Consider the following 26,963-nt stretch of genomic DNA (forward strand, 5'->3'; position numbering starts at 1 on the left):
TCTACAAATCTTCTCCAACTCTGATACGGACAATAGGGATGGTGAATCCTATAGGTTCACAATAGCATATTTATCCTGCTTGCAATGGTATCGGTCATCTTAAAGCTGCGAACATGTGCATAACCTGTTCATTCAATTATTTTCTACTCAATTCAACAATTTCTAGGTTAGTAACACTAACGTGCATATAACGCAGTTTTCTTGTTGAAAATGCTCACTGGTATTTGTGTTTTTATTTTTGTTATTTATTTTATGTAGATAAAAGATTTTGTTTTCACAAAAAATAAACTTGGCAAATGGAGTTTGTTTTTTGTGCTGTCACTGGGTTATGTTGCCACACAGGAGGTTTATGATGTTCAATCAGTATAAAAAGTCAGCCCCAACCCCCATTAAAACAAAAAAAAAGATAGAAAATGTTTGTAAATATCGTTTTGAAGAATAACACAGCTAAACGACCACAGTGCAGATCCTTCTCTGTCCCAGATTGTCAGCCATGGCCCAGGACACACCCTCTTACAATCAGCACCGGAAGAGATTTCTCATTAAAGGAGTTATCAGGGATTTTTATAGAAAATAAACGCTACTTACCGGGGGCTTCCTCCAGCCCTAAGCTCCCAGGACCTCCCTCGCCGCAGCTCTGCAGTCAGCCGTTCGCCGGAGCTCCGTCCCGGTCCCCAGCGATGACGTCAGAGTGACCTGGAGGTCGCTCTGTACTGCACCTGCGCGAGCGGAGCTGTCAATCGCCGCCACGTGGGCCGGAGCGGACTGCGCAGGTGGTAGTAGTTCTGCGCCTGCGCAGTCCGCTCCGGCCCATGTGGCGGTGATTGACAGCGCCGCTCGCACAGGTGCAGTACAGAGCGACCTGGAGGTCGCTCTGACGTTATCGCCGGGGACCGGGTCGGAGCTCCGGCGAACGACTGACTGCAGAGCTGCGGCGAGGGAGGTCCTGGGAGCTTGGGGCTGGAGGAAGCCCCCGGTAAGTAGCGTTTATTTTCTATAAAAATCCCTGATAACTCCTTTAAGACACCTGAAGTGTGAGGGATATGGAGGCAAGACATATGTTATTCCTTTAAACCCATTATCCGCTTCAGTAGAGTTATCCTGTTTGAGATAAGTGTGCTGCTTTTGACCTCAGTCAGCAGAACTGGTTGTGCTGTAAATTCTTGGCTTGCTTTGATCTCTCTACTAGCAGAAAATATAGAAACTGAAAGCAGAAGTCCTCTGTTGTTTCACACTGCCCCCTAGTGACAAGTGGCCCTAAATACACATTACAGCAGCACTAATTATTAGCAAGAAATTGTAACAAAGAAGAAATAAAAAAAAGTGCTAAAATAATTGGCCTGTGGAGCACTTTCAAGCCTCAAAATAAATTGGCTGCTAAAGGATTAAACCATACCAGTTGCGTGGTTGTCCTGCTGATCCTTCAAGCATCATAAAGCAGGCATGGGCAAACTCAACCCTACAGCTGTTACGGAACTACAAGTCCCACAATGCATTTGCCTTTATGAATCATGACTGTGGCTGTCAGACTCCTGCAATGCATTGTGGCACTTATAGTTCCTTAGCAGCTGGAGAGCCAAGTTTGCCCATGCCTGGTCTAAAGCCCAGTACACAGTGGATGATCTGTCGGCCAGCAGGGATCGGTACACAATCCGTTGGGAGAGAAACTACTGCTGATGTTGTATACAGGGCTGTGGAGTCGGTACAAAAATCTTCCAACTCCGACTCCTCAGTTTCTGAAACCACGACTCCGGGTACCCAAAATTGCTCAGACTCTGACTCCTCGACTCCGACTCCATAGTCTAATACTTAACAGGGCTGTGGATTTTGTACAAAAATCATGCGACTCCCGACTCCGACTTCTCAGTTTCTGAAACCACGACTCCGACTCCGGGGGCCCAAAATTGCCCCAACTCCGACTCCACAGCCCTGGTTGTATAGATGAATCATCAGCCCCTAGGCTAGCGAAGCGTCTGTTGCTATGTGGGGGTGGGTGACAGAGGGAGGACGAGTAGCATGCAATGGAGTGGACTCCTGTGGGTTGGTAGTGGGGGAGAACAATGTGATCCTACTGTGCTTTGGAAGATGTTGTCCGCCCATTATATACATGCTGGTTTCACTCGTCATTCTTGGCCATGGCTTTATTGCAGCCTTTACCACAGCCCAGTACAGATCAGCGTGTGTACGTAGCTTCAATCACACACCTGAAAGAAGCATACAGCTAATCCAGCCACACGTCTGTCAAACATCTGATCTGTGTGCTTGTTCCGGGTCTGTGGCTAATAGTATTAGAGGCAGATGATCAGCAGGACAGCCAGGCAGTTTGCATTGTTTAAAATATAAATGTCAGTCTCCGTATTCCTCTCACTTCTGCTATGCTTTAACTACTTCCCCTCCCCTAGAACAAGTCTCTACATCCCTGCAAAATCCCTCTACACCTCGCAGGGACATAGATACTCGTCCCTTGCCGCCGCGCACTAGTTATAGGGGAGATCAAGGAATGGGAACGCATAATGTTTTATCCACAGTAGACCTTTTTATTTTAAAACTATAATGGCCAAAAACTGAGTTGTCCCCGCCCCCAATTTTCTTATTCCCATTAAAATGCAGTTAGAATAAAATGATTCTTATCAAAAAGTACCATTCAAAGAAAGCCTAATTGGTGGTGAAAAAAAACAATATAGATCATTTCAATGTGATAAGTATTGATAAAGTTATTGGCAGATAAATGGACGCAGTACTGAAAGGTGAGAATTGCTCTGGTGTTAAAGGGGAAAAACCCTTGGAGGTGAAGTGGTTAAAGTTCTGCTTTTGTTTTTTCTTCCATATATTCCTCTTCTCTCTTTGACCAGTCATCCAACATAAGTATAAGACTAGAGGCGGTTTCAGCTTCTTTTCCCCAAACGCTTGTGCATTGAATGTCTGAGAAGGTTCATATGAGTGCAAGTCGTGCGCTGTGCAGAACGCAAAGCGGTGCGTGGACCATTTTTGACGTGATTCCGCCTCAATGGTAGGTATAGGAAAACGCTCACAAAATCGCTTTGTGCAGCGATTGCGTTCGTATTTTTAAGAATAAATACATTGTATTCTTTTCCGGGTCAAAGAGTTCACTTCCTGACTTGTATCAGGGAGTGAAAAAACGCGATCGCTCTGAAAAAGTGCTTAGTAGCCACCCTGGCGTTCTATTTCCCCAGGATTTCCGTGCAAAAAGTGGTTCAATTAATTTCCCATAATTTTCAACCAATTTTTTTTTTTGCAATCTTTTTTTTTTGTATTGAATTCAATACAGGTTATTGTATTGAATTAAATTTAAAAAAAAAAGTGTTTGCTGCGAGATTTTGATGATGCTGTGTGACACTGGTTCCATCAACGCCGATCGACGGGGGACATGTGATCTCCAAGGGAGAAGCAAAATCCGCCAAGGGACATGGAAGAAGGCACCGGGGAAGCTATCAGAGGTACGCGACGAGGGATCAGCATGCCAATGGTGAGTATAAGACCCAGATGTATAGCCAGGTATAGTTAGCCAGATGTATAGCCAGGTATAGTTAGCCAGATGTATAGCCAGGTATAGTTAGCCAGATGTATAGTTAGCCAGATGTGCAGCCAGGTGTAGTTAGCCAGATGTATTAGCCAGGAATAGTTTAGCCAGATGTTTTGCCAGGTATATAGGGAGCAAGATGTTTGCCAGGTGTATAGGAGACAGATGTTTGCCAGGTGTATAGGAGACAGATGTGCAGCCAGGTGTATAGGAGACAGATGTGCAGCCAGGTGTATAGGAGACAGATGTGCAGCCAGGTGTATAGGAGACAGATGTGCAGCCAGGTGTATAGGAGACAGATGTGCAGCCAGGTGTATAGGAGACAGATGTGCAGCCAGGTGTATAGGAGACAGATGTGCAGCCAGGTGTATAGGAGACAGATGTGCAGCCAGGTGTAGGGAGTCATATGTATAGGGAGCCAGGTTTGCGGGTGCCTCTGCCACCCCCCCCCCCCCATTGCCCCCTGACTCTGGCCGGGTGTCCCTTCTGTGGGGGGGCTCCCCTTCTGTGCTGGCTGGTAGTGGCCGGTGGGGATCCCCTCTGTGGGGGGGGGGATCCCCATACTGTGCGTGCAGGTGGCTGGGTGGCCCTTCTGTGTGTGTGTGGGGGATATCCCCTTCTATGGGGGCTAGTCATGGTCTGTCGGGGACACCCCCTTCTGTTGTGGGGGGAGGTGGGTGTCCCCATCTATGAGGGCTGTGGGTGGCCTCTCCCTCCTCTTCCCCCCATCCCTTCCGATCCCCCGTGCCCCCCCCCCCCCAATCCCGTGTCTCCCCCGTCAGAAGCCCTGATCTACTCACCTGAGGGCTTGCTCCTGCGGCGGAAGCGGCGCACTTCCTCCTCCATCGCGAAGTCTCGTGTTCTCTGTAATTACTGTACGCGGCTTGGTGACGTCACCAAGCCGCGTACTGTAATTACAGAGACCGGGACTTCGGCGATGGAGATGGAGGGTGTGCATCTCGGCCAGCGCAGGAGAAAGCCCTCAGGTGAGTAAAGCAGGGCTTTTGACTGACAGGGGGGAGACACGGGATGGGGGGGGACACAGGATCGGGGGTGAGGAGGGCACGGGGGACAGAGAGGGAGGAGGGAAAGGCCACCCACAGCTCTCATAGAAGGGGACACCCACCTCCCCCCCCCCCCCCCGCACAGAAGGGGGTGTCCCCGACCGGCCAAGACTCGCCCCATAGGGGGGATACCCGCCCCCCCCACACACACACTACAGGGTCACCCGCACGCAAATTACGGGGATGCCCCCCCCCCTCCCCACAGAGAGGATCCCCGCCGGTACCGGCCACTACCAGCCAGCACAGAAGGGGACACCCTCCCCCCGCACAGAGGGGATCCCCGCACCAGCCACCCGCAGCACAGCAGGGGACCCCCCCCACAGAGGGGATCCCCGCACCAGCCACCCGCAGCACAGAAGGGGAATCCCGCATGCTGCTGAGCACATTCTCTGCTCCGATGGCTGCACAGGGATTCCCCAGGGTGGCTGGATGCTAGTTCTGCACGCTGTGGGTACCCACAGCGTACAGTCAGGCATCCAGCCATCCTGGGGAATCCCTCTGATGAGGGAAAAGTGCAGCCGGCGGGGCAGAGAAACAAGAAATCTCCCTGGCGGTATTGATGAGCTCAGCTCGTCAATACCGCTTTCAGCAAGTTTTTCCTGGACGAGCTGAGCTCATCAATACCACCAGGGTGGTTAAAGCGCTTTACAAAAACCACAGCGCCCACCCGAGCACCAGGAGGAGGAGGAGGAGGAAAAAAACTTGTCAAAAAACCCCAAACGCGAACGGAACACAATGTGAACGAGCCCTTAGGACTGATTTTCCCATCAAATAGCAATTACACTGCAATCTGAAGGTGTTTTTTTACACCAACTTCACATCCAAATGATTTTTACCTCCTTTTCTTCCCACTAATAGAGCTTTTTTTGGTGCTATGTGATTGCTGCTGCTATTTGTAGTTTTTGTTCTATTAATCAAAAAATACCTCTTTTTGTGTAAAGTAAAAAAATAAATAAAAAAAAATCCCCCCCAACTGGCCCTAGACTAAGATACATACACTACACTAATCATACATAGACATATGCCTAGGATAGGTATTAGATTCAGTGTTCTCCCCAGAAATATTTTCCAGCCGGGTGGCATGAAAAAGTAGCCGGGTGGGGAAGTAAGGTCACGCTGGGTGCTGCTGGGTGAGAAAGTAAGGAAACACTGAACGGAGAGGGAGGGTCACACTGGGTGGGGTGGGAGTGGATCACGCTGGGTGGGGAGAGGTTGGCATAATGCTGGGTGCTGGTGGGGGGAGCAAGGTAACTTGTTCAAGAAACAAAAATCGCATTGCAAACGATCCCAAAATGCTGTATGCAGTGCATTTGATTTTACATACATCACAATTATAGTGTGAATGCTTCCTGAGGGAAACTTTGTCATAGTGCTGCTCTGTTCGCTGGCATTCAGCAAAGCTCTGTAAATTCCTGGAAAAGTATCTTAGTGTGAATGGGGCCTTAGTGCCATAGCCCCATCATCACATATATGACCTGACATTCAACACTCTCTGCATGCAATGTATTGTGACTCCTGCTGCTGGACATACACTAGGAGCAGCGGAGTGCTGACTTAAAGAAAACCTGTAATGGAAAAAAAACCTCCCCTGGGGGGTACTCGCCTCGGGTGAGGGAAGCCTCCGGATCCTATTGAGGCTTCCCCCATCCTCCTCTGTCCCACGGCAGTGGCGATAACACTCCCCTAACAGCGAGGATGTGAATATTTACCTTCCCGGCTCCAGCGCAGGCGCAGTATCGGCTCTCCGCTCGGAGATAGGCGGAAATAGCCAATCGCTGTCGGGCCGCTCTACTGCGCAGGCGCAAGTCTCCTGCGCAGTAGAGCGGACCTGACAGAGATTGGCTATTTTTGCCTATCTTCGTGCGGAGAGCCGCAACAGCGCCTCCGCTGGAGGTAGGAAAGGTAAATCAATGCTTGTCGAGGGAGGATTCCGGGACACTTCAGGGGATCCAGCGCTGGACTGCCTGTAGCTACAGGGGAGGGGGAAGCCTCATTGGGACCCTGAGGCTTCCCCCACCTACTGAGGTGAGTACCCCCCAGGGGAACTTTTTTTTGTTAGCTGATCACACAGGCAGGCAACAGAGTGGTGAGGATTCCAGAGGAGACTTTGCAAAAAACATGCTAGTTCAAAGCACAGCGATATCAGACATACAAGTATTCTGGCTGAACTTAATGGACTTATGGCTTTTTTTTCCACCTAAACTACTGTAACTGCTGAGATAAGACAGACAGGCTGAACTGAACTTTTTGCCATTCATATTTGCCCATACTAAAAACTGGATATCACAGTGATTTTACAATCACTGACACAAAAGATGTCAGTCTGGCATGAAGTGCAAGGACACAGGGGACAGAGTGAATGCTGCACTAGGTTCATATTACAGCCCTGTAAACCACTCAGCTCTCCCTTCACACTGAATGACCAGCGTCTTGATATGTTAATGAGCCACACTTATCTGAGTATTCCGACATTCCTGTGAATGGAAGGAGCTGGGAAGGGGCTTTGTATCTGCTGCACAGATAGAGGAGGAGGAGAGCTTCTGTGTCCACTGCTGGGAAAGATCGGGTGACCACCAAAAGGAATAGCAATAGAGCCGTACACTCTATTCTATGGTCGGCTCCAGCAAAGTTCCCGAGGTCTGACTCATCTGTGCTAGGCGCTTCCCCCGCCCCTCGCTGCTGATAGGAAGAAGCTGAGGAGGAGGGCGGAGATGTGTCTCTGCACTCAGCGCTGCCTGAATTAAAACTACGAGCAGAGGAAAGTGTCTCTGCTTTAGACTCGGAGGCTAATCAAATCAGCCGGGCGGGAACAGAGACCCAGGTGGGCGCTCCGCCCGGGTAATAGGCTCTGGGGAGAACACTGGGATTGTGAGCTCCTCCGAGGGACAGTTAAGTGACAAGACAATCCTCTGTACAGCGCTGCTTTCAATGGCAGCACTATATAAATGTTCTGCTGCTAAATAAAAAAAAATTAGCCTGCCAGTGCTGATTGCTGGCTGGCAGGCTGATCGATGAGTCCCCCTGTTTACAGCGACAGGAGTGACTCCTCGTGAGATGATGCCATATGGCGTCCTGGAGGAACAACAGAGCCACTCTGTCACCGCCAATCTGCGTTAGGCGGTCGGCAAGTGGTAAGTGGAATGTCACAGAAAACATTCCTGGTGGGGTAGGGAAAATTAGAACCTTTGTCAGGATATTACAGCAGTCTGTGTCCCTAGTGGTGTGGTAGATGGTATTCTTGCTTTTCAGCGTTAGTCTCCAATTCAAAACACTTGGTCGAGGGCACTGTGAGCATTGAGTTAGTATGTTCACAATCTAATCCCTGCCATAGTCCTATGTATGTATCGTGTAGTGCATGCATCGTAGTTTAGGGGGAAGCCAATTTACTTATCTGTATGCTTTTTGGGATGTACTAGGAAACCTGAGTACCAGGAGGAAACCCACACAGACACGGGGATAACATACAAACTCTGCAGTAGTGCCTTGTCTGGGATTTGAACCGGGGGCCCAGCGCTGCAAGGCAAGAGTGCTAGTCACTATGCCACTTTGTACTGTATTTCTCAGTATACTGGTAGCTGTAATAGGCACTTATCTATGCCTCCTAAAAGCAGTCTAGCTGCAGTGTGTGCTGGCCTCTGCCGTTGCTTGAGCACACTTTAACTGACAGTATAGCCATAAAACTAAACACTGCAGCAGCACTTCTCAAGTACGCATGCCCAGAAGACTACTGGCTGTGTTTGCTATGTGCAGCCAGACAGGAGCGCAGAATTACAGGGGGCATGGAGTGGGCAGAGCGTGGTGCGCTCCTTTGTCACACCTGGGGGGGGGGGCAACGGAGGGGAGTCCAGACAAGTAGAATCGCCCCACATGTGCAGGTCTGTAGATCTACTGTCAGTTCAGGTGCGCTTTAAGAAAGAGTGTAGATGTGCACCCACCCCACATGGCTTTCAGCATGCTTTCAATGCAATTAGTAGATTATTTACAAACTCTCATAGAAATCTGTAGTCTGTCGAATTCCTGAATCTTTTAAAGAGGAACTGTCACGAAAATCTTTTAAATGTAAAACATACAAATGAAATAAGTATATTTCTTCCAGAGTAAATTGAGCCATACATTACTTTTCTCCTACACTGCTGTCACTTACAGTAGGTAGTAGAAATCTGACATTACCGACAGGTTTTGGACTAGTCTATCTCTTCATGGGGGATTCTCAGCATGGCCTTTATTCTTTATAAAGACATTCCCTGAAAAAGATTTATACATAGATGCTGGCAAGCCTCCCTGCTCACCGTACACTATTTTGGCAGTTGGACGGAGCAACTGCCATTCACAAAGTGCTTTTAAAAATAAAGAAAACCCTGAGAACGCCCCATGAGAAGATGGTCTAATCCAAAACCTGTCGGTAATGTCAGATTTCTACTACCTACTGTAAGTGACAGAAACATAGGAGAAAAGTCATTTATGGTTCATTTTACTCTAGAAGAAATTTTCGCGACAGAGGTCCTTTAACCAGACCTGCATCAGGGTGTGGGGAGTTCACATGGAAGGGCCGGGACACCCGATGCTGGGTCCGGCGATGGCTCCTTATGGGCGAGTATGACATGAATGCCGCCACCCACGCTGCCAAATAGCAGGTAGGCTAATTTCATGTCTACAGACAGCTATGAATTTCCATAACCACCTGAAGCTGGAACCGTACTTCTCTGGATGCCGCTTCCTTTGTGGAGTACAGACTGCCCAGAAACTTCCCACATTGGCTGCAGGAGTAATAAGCTTCACAGTGGAAGAGCCCTGGTTACTCTTTTGCAGCCCTGGACTGATCCATTGATTGGCAGAAACCGTAGACACGCCCATGTCACAGTCTCTTGTAGGAGCCCTGTGGAATTCACGCGCTTACATGCACAGATGAGCAATGAAGGGCGGTTTTCTGAGCTTTGTGTTCTGAATGACACCGGAGCAATGAAATGCAGCTGCAGGTAGTTTTGGTCCAGTTGTGCACAAACTGCGACACAATTTACACCAAGCTCACCTGTAAGGGTGCATACACACATCCAATTATGATTGTTCAAAGACTGGCCAATATTACCACCTCCATGTAGTATGAGAGTCAACAGATTTTGAACTATTTCCAGATTGTGTGGGTAAGCCCTCATACCACATGGAAGTGGCCATTGAGGAGTTGAGGTTATTAGGGAATTTTCTACATTGGCCTCGATTCTTGGCTGGTTCATTCGGTAATGCAGAAAACAGCTGACTTTACCGAGCACTTAGGAAAATGTCAATTCACCAATGCTGAATTGCTGACGTCCCACAATGCATTGCAGGAGTCTAACAGCCACAGTTATGATACATAAAGGCAAATACATTGTGGGACTTAACAGCTGGAGAGCCAAGTTCGCAGATCACTGTCTCAGGCCCAGTGCACACCAAAACCTCTAGCAGATCTGCAAAACGCTAGCGGTTTTGGGAGCAGATTTCAGAGTGATTTTAGGCATGTTTAGAGACGTTTTCTAAACATTTCTAGCGGTTTGGGTGCGTTTTTGTGTAGCAGATTACACAAATTGTTGCAGTAAAAGTTGTTACTGAACAGCTTCTGTAACAAAAACGCCTGGCAAACCGCTCTGATCTGGCGTTTTTCAGAGCGGTTTGCGTTTTTCCTGTACTTTACATTGAGGCAGAAACGCTTCTGCAAACCGCAGACGTGCAGCAGGAGGCACGTTTGCGGTTTGCTACAATCCTCAAACCGCCGCTGTTCACCAGCCCATTGAGATATATTAACCAAGCGGTTTGACATGCGGATGTGGCCGGCAGATCGCATCAAAAACCGCTCGGTGTGCACTGGGCCTTAGGCTGTGTGTCTGGTTTAACCTCTTGGGTACCTGTTAGAAGCTAGTGGGGAAAATCACCCAAGCAGGACATGTGCAAAGTTTCTTGGAAGTTAATCTAAGCTGTGGCAATTAAATAGAATACTAAGAAAGACTTATGGTACGTACACACCTGCGATAACGATCGTTCGTTACAAGCGATCGTTCTGCGACGGGCGATAGGCGGACGAGCAGGTAGTAAATGCAAATCAGGCGACTGGGAAAGTAGCGAAGCGATTGTTGTCACCGAAACGAACGATCAGGAAGAATAGTTGCGTGCGCACACGGATATGACGTGGTAGATGAACGATCGCTACGGAACAAACGTTCCCGGAAATACGTACGTTCCTACTTTCAACGCACCTGCGCAGTTCATGAGATAGCGATCGTTCTCGCACGATTTTCACGGCGACAATCGCTCGATTATATCCAACTATTTGGAAAATTTTCTCGAGCAATCATTGCCCTTCCATCGCTTGACTTAACGATCGCTTATGAACGAACTTTAGGCAATAATCGTACGAGCAATAATCGTACGAGCGACTACGAGCGATCGTTAATTGGCATTTACGAGCGATCGTTATCGCAAGTGTGTACGCAGCATAAGATTCAGAGCAAGCAGAGGCAGTATACCAAAACATGTACATGTAAAGAGATGTCGGGATGCCCTCACTGCACGGAATAGCTTGTATCAAGCTGTTACAGCAAAGGTTTTTGTCAATGGGCTTCGGTAATTTACCACACCTGTGAAAAAGTTTATGAATTAGCACACAAAAGTCGAAAATACCGAATGCGGTATTCTCCCAACCAGATTTTTTTTACCGCACAGCCTTTTATGACTTGACCCCATTGATGGTCACTATGGGTGGGGGAGCAGGGAGAGACGGAGGAACTATCACGATCACTGCTTTGTTCATTTTAAAAAAAAATGTTTTATTATGTAAAAATAAACAGCTTGACAAGGTACAGACAATCATAATAAAAAAAGATAATAGTACAGTCTTGCTTTGTCATCTGAAGATGAATAGAAAACATTGCACACACCAGAAGGCACAGTAAACATATGGTAACCATAGGGATTAATCATATAATAGGCTGTACAATAGACAGACATGATAGATGCAGAATTTCCGAGCATCCAACGGGTCCCCCACCCCTATAACCAACCTTACAGGGAAGCACTGTGCTACTGAGACAGAAAAACAAGCAACAGCTGGTTCCAGGTCTAGCTAGTTGCAAGGGACTCAATCCATCCATTCCACATTCTTTCAAACTTAACCGAGGAGGTTAAAAAACAAAAATCTACTTACCTGGGGCTTCGTGTCCCCTTTCTGCAACTCCGATGGCACTCGGTCTCCTCCGGGGCAGATGCCAACCTCGGCAGATCAGCATCTACTGCTCCCCAGCGTGCGGCTCACGGAGGAGCACCGACGTCATCCGGAATGTACTGTGCATGCACAAAACTAGTGTGCCTGTGCAGTACAGTCCGAATGACCTCAGCGCAACTCTGAGTCGCACGCTGAAGCGCAGTAGACATCTTTTACCAGAGGGGACCCTGGGCCACCGGCGGGAAGCGGAGCTTGCAGCGAGGGCACAGGACGGCTGGAGGAAGCCCCAGGTAAGTAGATTTTTGTTTTTTAACCCCCTTGCCGGTCCGATTCCCGCGGCAAGGGGGCAGCTTGTTTATTTTGTTTTTTTAAATCATGTAGCGAGCCCAGGGCCTCCGGCGATCAGAGTAAGCAGGAAATCCCGTTCAGAACGGGATTTCCTGCTGGGCTTCCCCGGTCGCCATGGCGACGGGGCGGGATGACGTCATGGACATCGGGACGTCACAGGGAATCCCGATCCACCCCTCAGCGCTGCCTGTCACTGATTGGCCAGGCTGCGTGGGGGGGGGGGGGGGGGCGGTGCGGCGATCGCGTACCACACGCCGCTAGCAAAGTGCTAGCTGCGTGTAGGAAAAAAAAAATTTGAAAAGCGGCCCAGCGGGGCCTGAGAAATCCTCCTACGCAGGTTACCCCGAGCTGAGCTCGGGATAACCGGCAAGGAGGTTAATCACCTAGGGCCTTCCTTTTAGGCAGGAAACACACTTGTTTTCGTGCGCGTTTTCTGCACAGAACTCACGTTGATCAATTGGCTAGTTCACACTTAATGTGTTTTTCGCATGCAGAAAAAAACCTGACATTCTGCATGATGACTGCACATTTTGTCAGTTTTCTCTATCAATTACATTAGCTGCTGAGAAAAAACGCGCGCATTTTCCTGCATAGAGTGCAGAAAAAGTACGCAGAAAAACGCACGCAGAAAACTGAAAGACAAGTGTGATCCCTGCCTTAAAGCAAATGGAACTCGTTTTTTTTTAAAAAAGAAAACCGGATACTTGCCTATGGAGAGGGAAGGCTCTGGGCCCTAATTGAGCCTCTCCTCTCCCGGTACCCCCAGTGCTGCGCTGGCTCACCCATTTAAGTCCCCTGCCACGGAAGACTACAGGAGCCGAGTTCTCCCGAAGACAAGCGGCTCCATACTGCGCACATGTGGGTGTGTGTGTGCAAGAGAGGGCGCTTACACGCGGCGTGCGCAGTATGGAGCGGCCCGTCTTTGGGAGCACTCGGGCTCCTGAAGACTTTCCAAAGTCACCTTTTCCAGTGGAGCGAGCAGTATTTGACTGAATTAGTCGAATATTGCTACAGGGGACAGCGCTGCACCGGGAGAGAAGAGGGATGGCTCTATAGGACCCAGAGCCTTCCCTCTCCTTTTTTTAACCTCCCTGGCGGTGCATTTCTGTCTGGAATCATATCTCACCAAAATATGTCAGAATAAAAGCCTGGTAGACACTCTGCATATAAATAAAAGACTAGAACACAAATGTGTTGAATTAATTACATTTATGAATAAACTTTGTGAAACTGTACAAATAAGGCAGGCAGAGAGTAGTCAAAATACAGGCAGAGGTCGGTCGGTGTATATATGTGTATATATAGATATAGATATACATGTATATCTATGGATATATGTGTATATCCATATATATGTACATGTAAGCGATCACTGTAAAAAAAAAAAATCACTTTAAAGTTTTCCCCACTCCCAGTGACGTCACACCGCCCCACTGCAAACCGCCGCTCGACCATCCTGATTGGCCGGCCATGCGGTGGTGCGGGGATCCCCGGAAGAAGAGCGAAGCAGAAGGGGATCCCGGCGGCCGGGGGGAGATGCCTGTGTCCCCCTGGCAGCTTCAATCACGTGCAGGACCCAGGAAAGTGCAGTGCATGGCAGATTTGGGCCAGCCCGAGCTGAGCTCAGGAATACCGCTCTGGGTAAGTGAAACCCAGCCCGAGCTCAGCTCGGGAATACCGCCAGAGGGTTTAAGGACCGGTTCCCATTTACTTTAAGGGAACCTAAACTGAAAAGTATATGGATTTTTCCTTTTAACCAGCCTGGCGTTCTATTAAGATCGCCAGGCTGGCGACCGGACGTTTTTTTTTTGATAAAAAAAAAACTATTGCATGCAGCCAACTGAGGGCACTCCGAATGCGTACTTCTGATCGCCTCCGGCGATCAGAAGTAACAAGAAAGGCCGCAATGAGCGGCCCTTCTTGTTATGCTTTCCTCGTGCGACGAGCGGAGTGACGTCATGGACGTCAGCCGCCTCCGATCCAGCCCTTAGCGCTGGCCGGAACTGTTTGGTCCGGCTGCGTTGGGCTCGGGCGGCTGGGGGGACCCTCTTTCGGCGATCAGGTAGCACACGCGGCTGGCAAAGTGCCGGCTGCGTGTGCTCCTTTTTATTTGATGTAAATCGGCCCAGCAGGGCCTGAGCGGCAGCCTCCGGCGGTAGTGGTTGAGCTGAGCTCGTCCATACCGCCAGGCTGGTAAAGTAATACCAGTTGCCCGACTCCCCTGCTGATCCTGTGTCTCTCATACTTTCAGCCACAGCCCCTGAACAAGCATGCAGATCAGGTGCTCTGACTGAAGTCAGACTAGATAAGCAGCATGCTGGTTTCAGGTGTGTGATTCAGCCACTACTGCAGCTAAAGAGATCAGCAGGACTGACAAGCAACTGCTACTGTTTTAAATTAAACGTTCATATCCCTCTCAGTTAAGTTTCCCTTTAGGACAGCGGAGGTGAGAAAATAGAATCTTTTCATATTGCACAACTTCGGTGACCAGGGACACCCAATGTGATACTAAAGGGGGTCTGGAGAGAACCACTGTAATATAATAGTCTTAGACAGAAACTACCAATCTGGGAGAGATGATGTCCAACTTTGTTCCAAAAGGAATCAACTTGTGGACAATGCCAGATTATATGCAGGAAATTGGCATCAATCCCTATCACATTTAAGGTGGCCACACACCATACAATTTTTTAAATATCTGTTCAATTTGAGGATTGCAATCAAATTTTTCTGACTGATTGTAACATTTCAAAAATATGACCAATGTACCACACAGCTATGTTCAATTTTTCCCCAATTATGATAAAAATGATTGGACACTGAGAAAATTGCTAGGGTGTGTATATTAATAAATTGACAATCTAACACACACCATACAATCTTTAGAGAAATTTAAGAAAAATATCTGGCATTCTGGATCGATAAAAATAAAAAAAAAATGGGAAATCCGATCGGATTTTTCAGTCGAATGAAAAAAAGCTTTTGTTTTTTTTTTTTGTGGAGATCCGATCGTTTTTATCGAATTGCCATAAAATCTGATCATTTTATTGTATCGTGTGTGGCCACCTTTAGGGGAATCCATAGCCTCATGTAACTGTTTATTCTTCAAAGTAACAGGTGTCCAATATGCTTAGTGAAGAATATACAACTGAATAAGCCTATTGTGTGCTTCAGGTGAGGAAAGTTTAACTGACGTCCTCCCAGTTGCGTACGTATGTAATCACCGCCGGGAGACTTGGGCACAGGATACAGCCAGTATGGCTTATTCTGCTCCTGCACAAGTCTCAGTGGAGGTAATTACTATTCTCCTTCCAGGTCCACGTGATGATGTAATTCAGCTTCCAGCTATTGCTAACAGCCGAATTACAGTGATTTAAAAGTAACTTGAGCTCCGTCTTCTGACGGCGGCAAAGTTACTCCGTGCGCCGCTATAGCTGTAATTCCTATTACGGCCTATGGTGGCGCCGGCTGTGTCCAAATCTCTAGCGCTGTATTCAACGTGTTTGCACCCAGTTCTCATCCATAGAGTGTACCAGAGCTGACGTAATAAGAAGAAACGATACTTACCTGGGGTTTGCTCCAGCCCCATAAGCACAAGTGAGTCCCTCGCCATCATCCCGTGGTCAGCCGCAATCAGCCCCACGCATGCGCAGAAGGCCACAACTGACGTGACTGAGCCTGTTACCGGGGCTGATTACGGCTGAACGGCAGACCGCAGGAGGACGGCGAGGGACTCACACGTGCTTATGAGGATGGAGGAAGCACCAGGTAAGTATTGTTTCTTCTTATTAAGTCAGCTCTGGTTTACTTTAAGCAACAGAATCACTAGGATGTGAGCACAGCCTGCATGTGTAAGAAGCATATACGGCCATGCTGCACACATACTGTACATTACATCCTCCGTCCTGTACTGATGAGGCTCAGGAGCTGGAGGCAGTGTTGTCTACAGATGCTCGTCCTGTTTGTCTACCATCCATTTCCTGGTAGAGGTCTTCCCTCCATTAGATCGGTGTTGTCTACAGACGCTCGTCTTCTTCCTCTACTCCACCATTTCTAAGGGGTTTTCCATCAGGATCAGTGTTCTCTGTCTGTGTCTGTTGTTTTGGTTTCTTTTTCTTGTAACAGATCTGAGGATATAAAGAGAATCATATGACAGACATTTATTTTTACATACAGTTAGCCTAAAATCCAATTGCTTTTATTCCTAAAAACAATTGATAAACAAATGGATGTATAGCGTTCTCTCTCTCCATGCATGTCCTGCAGTCTGTCTAGAATGAGAACTTTACTGATTGCACACTGGTTCAAGCCACTGCTGATCACTGAATAATTCCATATCTAAATACAGTACAGTCTCATAATCCCATAGCTCCCAACTGTCCCTCTTTCCTCCTCATTTGTCCATATTACAGGACTTTGCCCCTTTTTCTATGTAAATATATATATTTCTCTACTAAAAAAATGTGTTTGATTCAGGGCAGTGGAGTCGGTACAACAATCTTCCGACTCCAACTCCTCCGTTTCTGAAACCACAACTCCGACTCCGGGTACCAAAATTGTTAAGACTCTGACTCTCCGACTCCTTAGTCTAAAACTTAACAGGTCTGTGGATTTTGTACAAAAATCATGTGACTCCGACTCCCGACTCCTCAGCTTCTGAAACCACGACTCCGACTCCGGGTGCCCAAAATTGCTCCGACTCCAACTCCACAGCCCTGGTTTGATTAACTCTAAACTTTATTCCCATCCTTTAAATTGATTATATTACTAATTTTAAAATGTTAATATGAAGGAAAATGAACCAGGATAGAAAGGACCAGCGTGGTCTGAATGATAAAACAACATATTTTTCTTATGAAATCTTTATGGTCTGCGTGACTTGGGTGGCAGGGGCGTGGCTTAAAGAGACACTGAAGCGAAAAAAAATATATGATATAATGAATTGGTTGTGTACTATGAATAATTACTAGAAGATTAGCAGCAAAGAAAATATTCTCATACTTTTATTTTCAGGTATATAGTGTTTTTTCTAACATTGCATCATTCTATAATATGTACAGATTACACAACATTCAGCATTCAAAATGATTCTTTCAGAGCAGTCTGTGAACTAATGACTTCTCCTCTGGCAGATAAAAAGAAAACTGTTTACTTACAGTTGAGATAATAAAAGTCAGAAGACAGCCCTCTCCACGACTTTTTAAAGTCATAGAGATTAATGGCTTTTTTGCATAGAGATAACAACTGGAGTTTCTTGACTCTTCCTGTACTGGAAACCAGGGCAGCCATCAGGGGGGGACAACTGACACTTCAGTGAGGGGCCCAGAGTTTCTGGGGGCCCTGGGCCCCCCAAAAACGCTGGAAGGACCGCATGTGCTGGCTGCGGGCCTGTGGCTCACTACCCAGCAAACCGCGTTCCAGCACTGAGAGAAGAGTGACATCAGCTCTTGAACATGGGGAACAGATGAGTGAGCCCGCTACAGCGGACTTTCTATACTGGGGCGCCACCTATATCTGGCTACAGGCTACCTACACTGGGCCACCACCTATACCTGGCTTCCTATACTGGGGCTGGAACCACCTAAGCTACCTATACTGGGGCACCACCTATACTTGGCTACCTTTACCTCCACTTTTTGCCACATCACGCTGTGCATGCTACTTTCTTCAGTGTCGGAGCCATGCACATTTTTCGCTGCAGTGCACTTCGCGCACAGACACTGGTGTGGGGTGGCTAGTGAGCGGGCTCAGCAACCAGTGGGTGGGCCCGGGGAGGGGGGGCCCAGGCCTGATGATGTGTTAGGGGCCCCAACATTTCTGATGGCGGCCCTGCTGGAAACAATTACACTGATGTATCTGATCCTAATGTTTTATTTCTTAGCTGTGCTACACATACAAATCATAATATCATCATTTTTTTTCGCTTCAGTGTCTCTTTAAGTGTCCCTCTTTCTCATCTCAACAAGTTGGGAGGTATGTAAATCCCGCACAAGCGGGGATTGCCTGATGCCAGATACCTGTGTTTGCCAGTCGCATAAGAAGTCAAGCAACCGGTGTTAAAAAAAATTCCCTCCAACGGACTCGCTGCACAGCGGTGGGAAGCAGAAAATGCTTATGAATCCTCCGGCGCCGTCCTTTTCACTTCTTACAACTTCCAGCTGCTTTGTGGCTCTTTGCATGACCCCAATGCGTCATGTGACCCGGTGCAGGTCAGGTGACATGTCGGGGAGCCACCGCGAGGCAGCTGGGAGCTGCAGGAAGAGGAAAGCATGGAGCTGGGGGATTTATAAGCAGTTTCTGCTGCACACCGCTGTGCAGTCTCAGTTAGGAACACCCCCATGGTGTCCCGCCAGGCATGCCGGTTAGTTGAGAGTGCCGGATGCCTGAGTTCCGGATAACCAGGACTCTACTGTACGTTCTTTTCCTTCTTTACTAATGTAGATTGTCTGCAATGCTTATCATCCTTGTGCAGATGTTATACACACTTCAGCACACAAGGATTATAGAGTTCAGGCTACTGAGTCAATCCTTGTTTACACTAAGAAATGATTTTCCAGTAGAGCTCAGTAGCGCTGCTATTTGTTGTGTTGTGATTTTCTTCATTGCAATGAATAGGGCATGGAAACAAATGAACGCAGCACGGTGACATCTCATTTCACTGCAGCACACCAGATTAATGTGAAAGTGTGAGATAGCTTTTCATGCAATGCCTGATGTTCCTGCATATTGGATATTATGGGGGATAAGCACTTGTTTTCCAGAGAAATTAGAAGATTTCTTTTTTTTTTACCTGTCAAGATCACAGCATGGAGTTTGCAATTTCTTTTTATGCCATTTGCCACATTTATAACACCACTATACTATACACCACTATACTGTATAAGAGCCACCTGACAGCCTTGGGCCCATAGGTAATGGTTTTCGCTGATAGAGGACATGGAAAGAACTGACGGATGGCCATTTCTCAGTGCAAGGAAATGGGTCTTCCAATTGTCCCTCCTCCCCTCTGCATTGAGCAGTACACGCTGCTGTAGGTGTAAGTGAGCGATGTGTCTGTATAATGCTTGTGTCTGTATAATGCTTGTGTCTGTATAATGCTTGTGTCTGGAACAGAGGCGTATCTAGAGGGGTGCAGGCATGGCTCATGCCATGGGCGCCACAGCACCATGGGCGCATTAGCCGTCTCCTCCTCCCTCTGCCCCCTCCTCTCTCATGCTCCACTACCATACTGAGCGATGCAGCTTGTTACTTATACTTGGGGGGCTAACTCTAGCAACCTATACTGGGGAAGCTACTTATATGGAGGGGGGGACTCATCTAAATACCTATACTGGGGTGGACACACCTCTGGATATCCATACTGAAGGGAAACCTCCAGTATGGATATGGGCCGCAATTTCAGTGTTTGCCATAGGCGCTATATTACCCAGATACGCCCCTGGTCTGGAACTGTTGTACTAGCAATCAGTACAGGTGACAGTTATTGCACTTTTAGTCTGCATACGTACATTCACTGTGTTGTGAGTGCTGATATTACCTGCACAGAGATGATAAAGCAGTGCAAAGGACATGTTAGATTACAGAAATTGCTTGGCAAGGCATTGCACTGTCTGCTGGTGCTGCCCTGGCACTGCTTCACATGGCATAGTCTGCTGGTGCTGCCCTGGCACTGCTTGGCATGACTGCTGGTGCTGCCCTGGCATTGCTTGGCTTTGTCTGCTGGTGCTGCCCTGGCACTGCTTGGCTTTGTCTGCTGGAGCTGCCCTGGCACTGCTTGGCTTTGTCTGCTGGTGCTGCCCTGGCACTGCTTGGCTTTGTCTGCTGGTGCTGCCCTGGCACTGCTTGGCATGTCTGCTGGTGCTGCCCTGTCACTGCTTGGCATGACTGCTGGTGCTGCCCTGGCACTGCTTGGCTTTGTCTGCTGGTGCTGCCCTGGCACTGCTTGGCTTTGTCTGCTGGTGCTGCCCTGGCACTGCTTGGCATGTCTGCTGGTGCTGCCCTGTCACTGCTTGGCATGACTGCTGGTGCTGCCCTGGCACTGCTTGGCTTTGTCTGCTGGTGCTGCCCTGGCACTGCTTGGCATGTCTGCTGGTGCTGCCCTGTCACTGCTTGGCATGACTGCTGGTGCTGCCCTGGCACTGCTTGGCTTTGTCTGCTGGAGCTGCCCTGGCACTGCTTGGCATGACTGCTGGTGCTGCCCTGGCATTGCTTGGCTTTGTCTGCTGGTGCTGCCCTGGCATTGCTTGGCATGTCTGCTGGTGCTGCCCTGGCACTGCTTGGCTTTGTCTGCTGGTGCTGTCCTGGCACTGCTTGGCATGACTGCTGGAGCTGCCCTGGCACTGCTTGGCTTTGTCTGCTGGTGCTGCCCTGGCACTGCTTGGCATGTCTGCTGGTGCTGCCCTGGCACTGCTTGGCCTTGTCTGCTGGTGCTGCCCTGGCACTGCTTGGCCTTGTCTGCTGGAGCTGCCCTGGCACTGCTTGGCTTTGTCTGCTGGTGCTGCCCTGGCACTGCTTGGCATGTCTGCTGGTGCTGCCCTGGCACTGCTTGGCCTTGTCTGCTGGTGCTGCCCTGGCACTGCTTGGCATGTCTGCTGGTGCTGCCCTGGCACTGCTTGGCATGTCTGCTGGTGCTGCCCTGGCACTGTTTGGCTTTGTCTGCTGGTGCTGCCCTGGCACTGCTTGGCATGTCTGCTGGTGCTGCCCTGGCACTGTTTGGCTTTGTCTGCTGGTGCTGCCCTGGCATTGCTTGGCATGACTGCTGGTGCTGCCCTGGCATTGCTTGGCTTTGTCTGCTGGTGCTGCCCTGGCACTGCTTGGCATGTCTGCTGGTGCTGCCCTGGCACTGCTTGGCTTTGTCTGCTGGTGCTGCCTGGCACTGCTTGGCTTTGTCTGCTGGAGCTGCCCTGGCACTGCTTGGCATGACTGCTGGTGCTGCCCTGGCATTGCTTGGCTTTGTCTGCTGGTGCTGCCCTGGCACTGCTTGGCATGACTGCTGGTGCTGCCCTGGCACTGCTTGGCATGACTGCTGGTGCTGCCCTGGCACTGCTTGGCTTTGTCTGCTGGTGCTGCCCTGGCACTGCTTGGCATGACTGCTGGAGCTGCCCTGGCACTGCTTGGCATGACTGCTGGAGCTGCCCTGGCACTGCTTGGCATGACTGCTGGTGCTGCCCTGGCACTGCTTGGCATGACTGCTGGAGCTGCCCTGGCACTGCTTGGCATGACTGCTGGTGCTGCCCTGGCACTGCTTGGCTTTGTCTGCTGGTGCTGCCCTGGCATTGCTTGGCATGACTGCTGGTGCTGCCCTGGCATTGCTTGGCTTTGTCTGCTGGTGCTGCCCTGGCACTGCTTGGCATGACTGCTGGTGCTGCCCTGGCACTGCTTGGCTTTGTCTGCTGGTGCTGCCCTGGCACTGCTTGGCATGTCTGCTGGTGCTGCCCTGGCACTGCTTGGCATGTCTGCTGGTGCTGCCCTGGCACTGCTTGGCATGTCTGCTGGTGCTGCCCTGTCACTGCTTGGCATGACTGCTGGTGCTGCCCTGGCATTGCTTGGCTTTGTCTGCTGGTGCTGCCCTGGCACTGCTTGGCTTTGTCTGCTGGAGCTGCCCTGGCACTGCTTGGCTTTGTCTGCTGGTGCTGCCCTGGCATTGCTTGGCATGTCTGCTGGTGCTGCCCTGGCACTGCTTGGCTTTGTCTGCTGGTGCTGTCCTGGCACTGCTTGGCCTTGTCTGCTGGTGCTGCCCTGGCACTGCTTGGCATGTCTGCTGGTGCTGCCCTGGCACTGCTTGGCATGTCTGCTGGTGCTGCCCTGGCACTGCTTGGCATGTCTGCTGGTGCTGTCCTGGCACTGCTTGGCCTTGTCTGCTGGTGCTGCCCTGGCACTGCTTGGCATGTCTGCTGGTGCTGCCCTGGCACTGCTTGGCTTTGTCTGCTGGTGCTGCCCTGGCACTGCTTGGCATGTCTGCTGGTGCTGCCCTGGCACTGCTTGGCATGTCTGCTGGTGCTGCCCTGGCACTGTTTGGCTTTGTCTGCTGGTGCTGCCCTGGCATTGCTTGGCATGACTGCTGGTGCTGCCCTGGCATTGCTTGGCTTTGTCTGCTGGTGCTGCCCTGGCACTGCTTGGCATGTCTGCTGGTGCTGCCCTGGCACTGCTTGGCATGTCTGCTGGTGCTGCCCTGGCACTGCTTGGCATGACTGCTGGTGCTGCCCTGGCACTGCTTGGCATGACTGCTGGTGCTGCCCTGGCATTGCTTGGCTTTGTCTGCTGGTGCTGCCCTGGCACTGCTTGGCTTTGTCTGCTGGTGCTGCCTGGCACTGCTTGGCTTTGTCTGCTGGAGCTGCCCTGGCACTGCTTGGCATGACTGCTGGTGCTGCCCTGGCACTGCTTGGCATGACTGCTGGTGCTGCCCTGGCATTGCTTGGCTTTGTCTGCTGGTGCTGCCCTGGCACTGCTTGGCATGACTGCTGGTGCTGCCCTGGCACTGCTTGGCTTTGTCTGCTGGTGCTGCCCTGGCACTGCTTGGCATGACTGCTGGTGCTGCCCTGGCACTGCTTGGCATGACTGCTGGTGCTGCCCTGGCACTGCTTGGCTTTGTCTGCTGGTGCTGCCCTGGCACTGCTTGGCATGACTGCTGGTGCTGCCCTGGCACTGCTTGGCTTTGTCTGCTGGTGCTGCCCTGGCACTGCTTGGCATGTCTGCTGGTGCTGCCCTGGCACTGCTTGGCATGTCTGCTGGTGCTGCCCTGGCACTGCTTGGCATGTCTGCTGGTGCTGCCCTGTCACTGCTTGGCATGACTGCTGGTGCTGCCCTGGCATTGCTTGGCTTTGTCTGCTGGTGCTGCCCTGGCACTGCTTGGCTTTGTCTGCTGGAGCTGCCCTGGCACTGCTTGGCTTTGTCTGCTGGTGCTGCCCTGGCACTGCTTGGCATGTCTGCTGGTGCTGCCCTGGCACTGCTTGGCTTTGTCTGCTGGTGCTGTCCTGGCACTGCTTGGCCTTGTCTGCTGGTGCTGCCCTGGCACTGCTTGGCATGTCTGCTGGTGCTGCCCTGGCACTGCTTGGCATGTCTGCTGGTGCTGCCCTGGCACTGCTTGGCATGTCTGCTGGTGCTGTCCTGGCACTGCTTGGCCTTGTCTGCTGGTGCTGCCCTGGCACTGCTTGGCATGTCTGCTGGTGCTGCCCTGGCACTGCTTGGCTTTGTCTGCTGGTGCTGCCCTGGCACTGCTTGGCATGGTCTGCTGGTGCTGCCCCTGGCACTGCTTGGCATGTCTGCTGGTGCTGCCCTGGCACTGTTTGGCTTTGTCTGCTGGTGCTGCCCTGGCACTGCTTGGCATGACTGCTGGTGCTGCCCTGGCATTGCTTGGCTTTGTCTGCTGGTGCTGCCCTGGCACTGCTTGGCATGTCTGCTGGTGCTGCCCTGGCACTGCTTGGCATGTCTGCTGGTGCTGCCCTGGCACTGCTTGGCATGACTGCTGGTGCTGCCCTGGCACTGCTTGGCATGACTGCTGGTGCTGCCCTGGCATTGCTTGGCTTTGTCTGCTGGTGCTGCCCTGGCACTGCTTGGCTTTGTCTGCTGGTGCTGCCTGGCACTGCTTGGCTTTGTCTGCTGGAGCTGCCCTGGCACTGCTTGGCATGACTGCTGGTGCTGCCCTGGCACTGCTTGGCATGACTGCTGGTGCTGCCCTGGCATTGCTTGGCTTTGTCTGCTGGTGCTGCCCTGGCACTGCTTGGCATGACTGCTGGTGCTGCCCTGGCACTGCTTGGCTTTGTCTGCTGGTGCTGCCCTGGCACTGCTTGGCATGACTGCTGGTGCTGCCCTGGCACTGCTTGGCATGACTGCTGGTGCTGCCCTGGCACTGCTTGGCTTTGTCTGCTGGTGCTGCCCTGGCACTGCTTGGCATGACTGCTGGAGCTGCCCTGGCACTGCTTGGCATGACTGCTGGAGCTGCCCTGGCACTGCTTGGCATGACTGCTGGAGCTGCCCTGGCACTGCTTGGCATGACTGCTGGAGCTGCCCTGGCACTGCTTGGCTTTGTCTGCTGGTGCTGCCCTGGCATTGCTTGGCATGACTGCTGGTGCTGCCCTGGCATTGCTTGGCTTTGTCTGCTGGTGCTGCCCTGGCACTGCTTGGCTTTGTCTGCTGGTGCTGCCCTGGCACTGCTTGGCTTTGTCTGCTGGAGCTGCCCTGGCACTGCTTGGCATGACTGCTGGTGCTGCCCTGGCACTGCTTGGCTTTGTCTGCTGGTGCTGCCCTGGCATTGCTTGGCATGACTGCTGGTGCTGCCCTGGCATTGCTTGGCTTTGTCTGCTGGTGCTGCCCTGGCACTGCTTGGCTTTGTCTGCTGGTGCTGCCCTGGCACTGCTTGGCTTTGTCTGCTGGAGCTGCCCTGGCACTGCTTGGCATGACTGCTGGTGCTGCCCTGGCACTGCTTGGCTTTGTCTGCTGGTGCTGCCCTGGCACTGCTTGGCATGTCTGCTGGTGCTGCCCTGGCACTGCTTGGCATGTCTGCTGGTGCTGCCCTGGCACTGCTTGGCATGTCTGCTGGTGCTGCCCTGGCACTGCTTGGCATGTCTGCTGGTGCTGCCCTGGCACTGCTTGGCATGTCTGCTGGTGCTGCCCTGGCACTGCTTGGCATGTCTGCTGGTGCTGCCCTGGCACTGCTTGGCTTTGTCTGCTGGTGCTGCCCTGGCACTGCTTGGCTTTGTCTGCTGGTGCTGCCCTGGCACTGCTTGGCTTTGTCTGCTGGTGCTTCCCTGGCACTGCTTGGCTTTGTCTGCTGGAGCTGCCCTGGCACTGCTTGGCATGACTGCTGGTGCTGCCCTGGCATTGCTTGGCTTAGTCTGCTGGTGCTGCCCTGGCACTGCTTGGCTTTGTCTGCTGGTGCTGCCCTGGCATTGCTTGGCTTTGTCTGCTGGTGCTGCCCTGGCATTGCTTGGCTTTGTCTGCTGGTGCTGCCCTGGCACTGCTTGGCCTTGTCTGCTGGTGCTGCCCTGGCACTGCTTGGCATGTCTGCTGGTGCTGCCCTGGCATTGCTTGGCTTTGTCTGCTGGTGCTGCCCTGGCACTGCTTGGCTTTGTCTGCTGGTGCTGCCCTGGCACTGCTTGGCTTTGTCTGCTGGTGCTGCCCTGGCATTGCTTGGCTTTGTCTGCTGGAGCTGCCCTGGCACTGCTTGGCTTTGTCTGCTGGTGCTACCCTGTCACTGCTTGGCTTTGTCTGCTGGTGATGCCCTGGCACTGCTTGGCATGTCTGCTGGTGCTGCCCTGGCACTGCTTGGCATGTCTGCTGGTGATGCCCTGGCACTGCTTGGCATGTCTGCTGGTGCTGCCCTGGCACTGCTTGGCATGTCTGCTGGTACTGCCCTGGCACTGCTTGGCATGTCTGCTGGTGCTGCCCTGGCACTGCTTGGCTTTGTCTGCTGGTGCTGCCCTGGCACTGCTTGGCTTTGTCTGCTGGTGCTGCCCTGGCACTGCTTGGCCTTGTCTGCTGGTGCTGCCCTGGCACTGCTTGGCTTTGTCTGCTGGTGCTGCCCTGGCACTGCTTGCCATGTCTGCTGGTGCTGCCCTGGCATTGCTTGGCTTTGTCTGCTGGTGCTGCCCTGGCACTGCTTGGCATGACTGCTGGTGCTGCCCTGGCACTGCTTGGCTTTGTCTGCTGGTGCTGCCCTGTCACTGCTTGGCTTGGTCTGCTGGTGCTGCCCTGGCACTGCTTGGCTTTGTCTGCTGGTGCTGCCCTGGCACTGCTTGGCTTTGTCTGCTGGTGCTGCCCTGGCACTGCTTGGCATGTCTGCTGGTGCTGCCCTGGCACTGCTTGGCTTTGTCTGCTGGTGCTGCCCTGGCACTGCTTGGCTTTGTCTGCTGGTGCTGCCCTGGCACTGCTTGGCATGTCTGCTGGTGCTGCCCTGGCACTGCTTGGCATGACTGCTGGTGCTGCCCTGGCACTGCTTGGCTTTGTCTGCTGGTGCTGCCCTGGCACTGCTTGGCTTTGTCTGCTGGTGCTGCCCTGGCACTGCTTGGCATGTCTGCTGGTGCTGCCCTGGCACTGCTTGGCATGTCTGCTGGTGCTGCCCTGGCACTGCTTGGCCTTGTCTGCTGGTGCTACCCTGGCACTGCTTGGCTTTGTCTGCTGGTGCTGCCCTGGCACTGATTGGCATGACTGCTGGTGCTGCCCTGGCACTGCTTGGCTTTGTCTGCTGGTGCTGCCCTGGCACTGCTTGGCATGACTGCTGGTGCTGCCCTGGCACTGCTTGGCATGTCTGCTGGTGCTGCCCTGGCACTGCTTGGCTTTGTCTGCTGGTGCTGCCCTGGCATTGCTTGGCTTTGTCTGCTGGTGCTGCCCTGGCATTGCTTGGCATGACTGCTGGTGCTGCCCTGGCACTGCTTGGCTTTGTCTGCTGGAGCTGCCCTGGCACTGCTTGGCTTTGTCTGCTGGTGCTGCCCTGTCACTGCTTGGCTTTGTCTGCTAGTGCTGCCCTGGCACTGCTTGGCTTTGTCTGCTGGTGCTGCCCTGGCACTGCTTGGCCTTGTCTGCTGGTGCTGCCCTGGCACTGCTTGGCTTTGTCTGCTGGTGCTGCCCTGGCACTGCTTGGCTTTGTCTGCTGGTGCTGCCCTGGCACTGCTTGGCTTTGTCTGCTGGTGCTGCCCTGGCACTGCTTGACCTTGTCTGCTGGTGCTGCCCTGGCACTGCTTGGCTTTGTCTGCTGGTGCTGCCCTGGCACTGCTTGGCCTTGTCTGCTGGTGCTGCCCTGGCATTGCTTGGCTTTGTCTGCTGGTGCTGCCCTGGCACTGCTTGGCTTTGTCTGCTGGTGCTGCCCTGGCACTGCTTGGCA

The 26,963-nt window shown here is 51.6% G+C and overlaps 1 protein-coding gene and 1 pseudogene across 4 annotated transcripts in view; one reads left to right on the forward strand and one right to left on the reverse strand.

Moving 5' to 3' along the window:
• LOC137547378 (FIGNL1-interacting regulator of recombination and mitosis pseudogene) overlaps positions 1-26,963 on the forward strand; it is a 63,511-nt pseudogene that overhangs the window by 14,118 nt on the left and 22,430 nt on the right.
• Positions 11,443-26,963, reverse strand: part of LOC137547379 (uncharacterized) — a 187,146-nt gene continuing 171,625 nt past the window's right edge. For all 4 annotated transcript variants that reach the window (XM_068270926.1, XM_068270924.1, XM_068270925.1 and 1 more), the window contains one exon: positions 11,443-16,272. In XM_068270926.1, the coding sequence (XP_068127027.1) occupies positions 16,162-16,272 (111 nt within the window). In that variant the 3' untranslated portion in view covers positions 11,443-16,161. The remainder of the gene's footprint in view (positions 16,273-26,963) is intronic.

This window comes from Hyperolius riggenbachi, chromosome 2 (assembly GCF_040937935.1).
Source record: "Hyperolius riggenbachi isolate aHypRig1 chromosome 2, aHypRig1.pri, whole genome shotgun sequence".
Lineage (NCBI taxonomy): Eukaryota > Metazoa > Chordata > Amphibia > Anura > Hyperoliidae > Hyperolius > Hyperolius riggenbachi.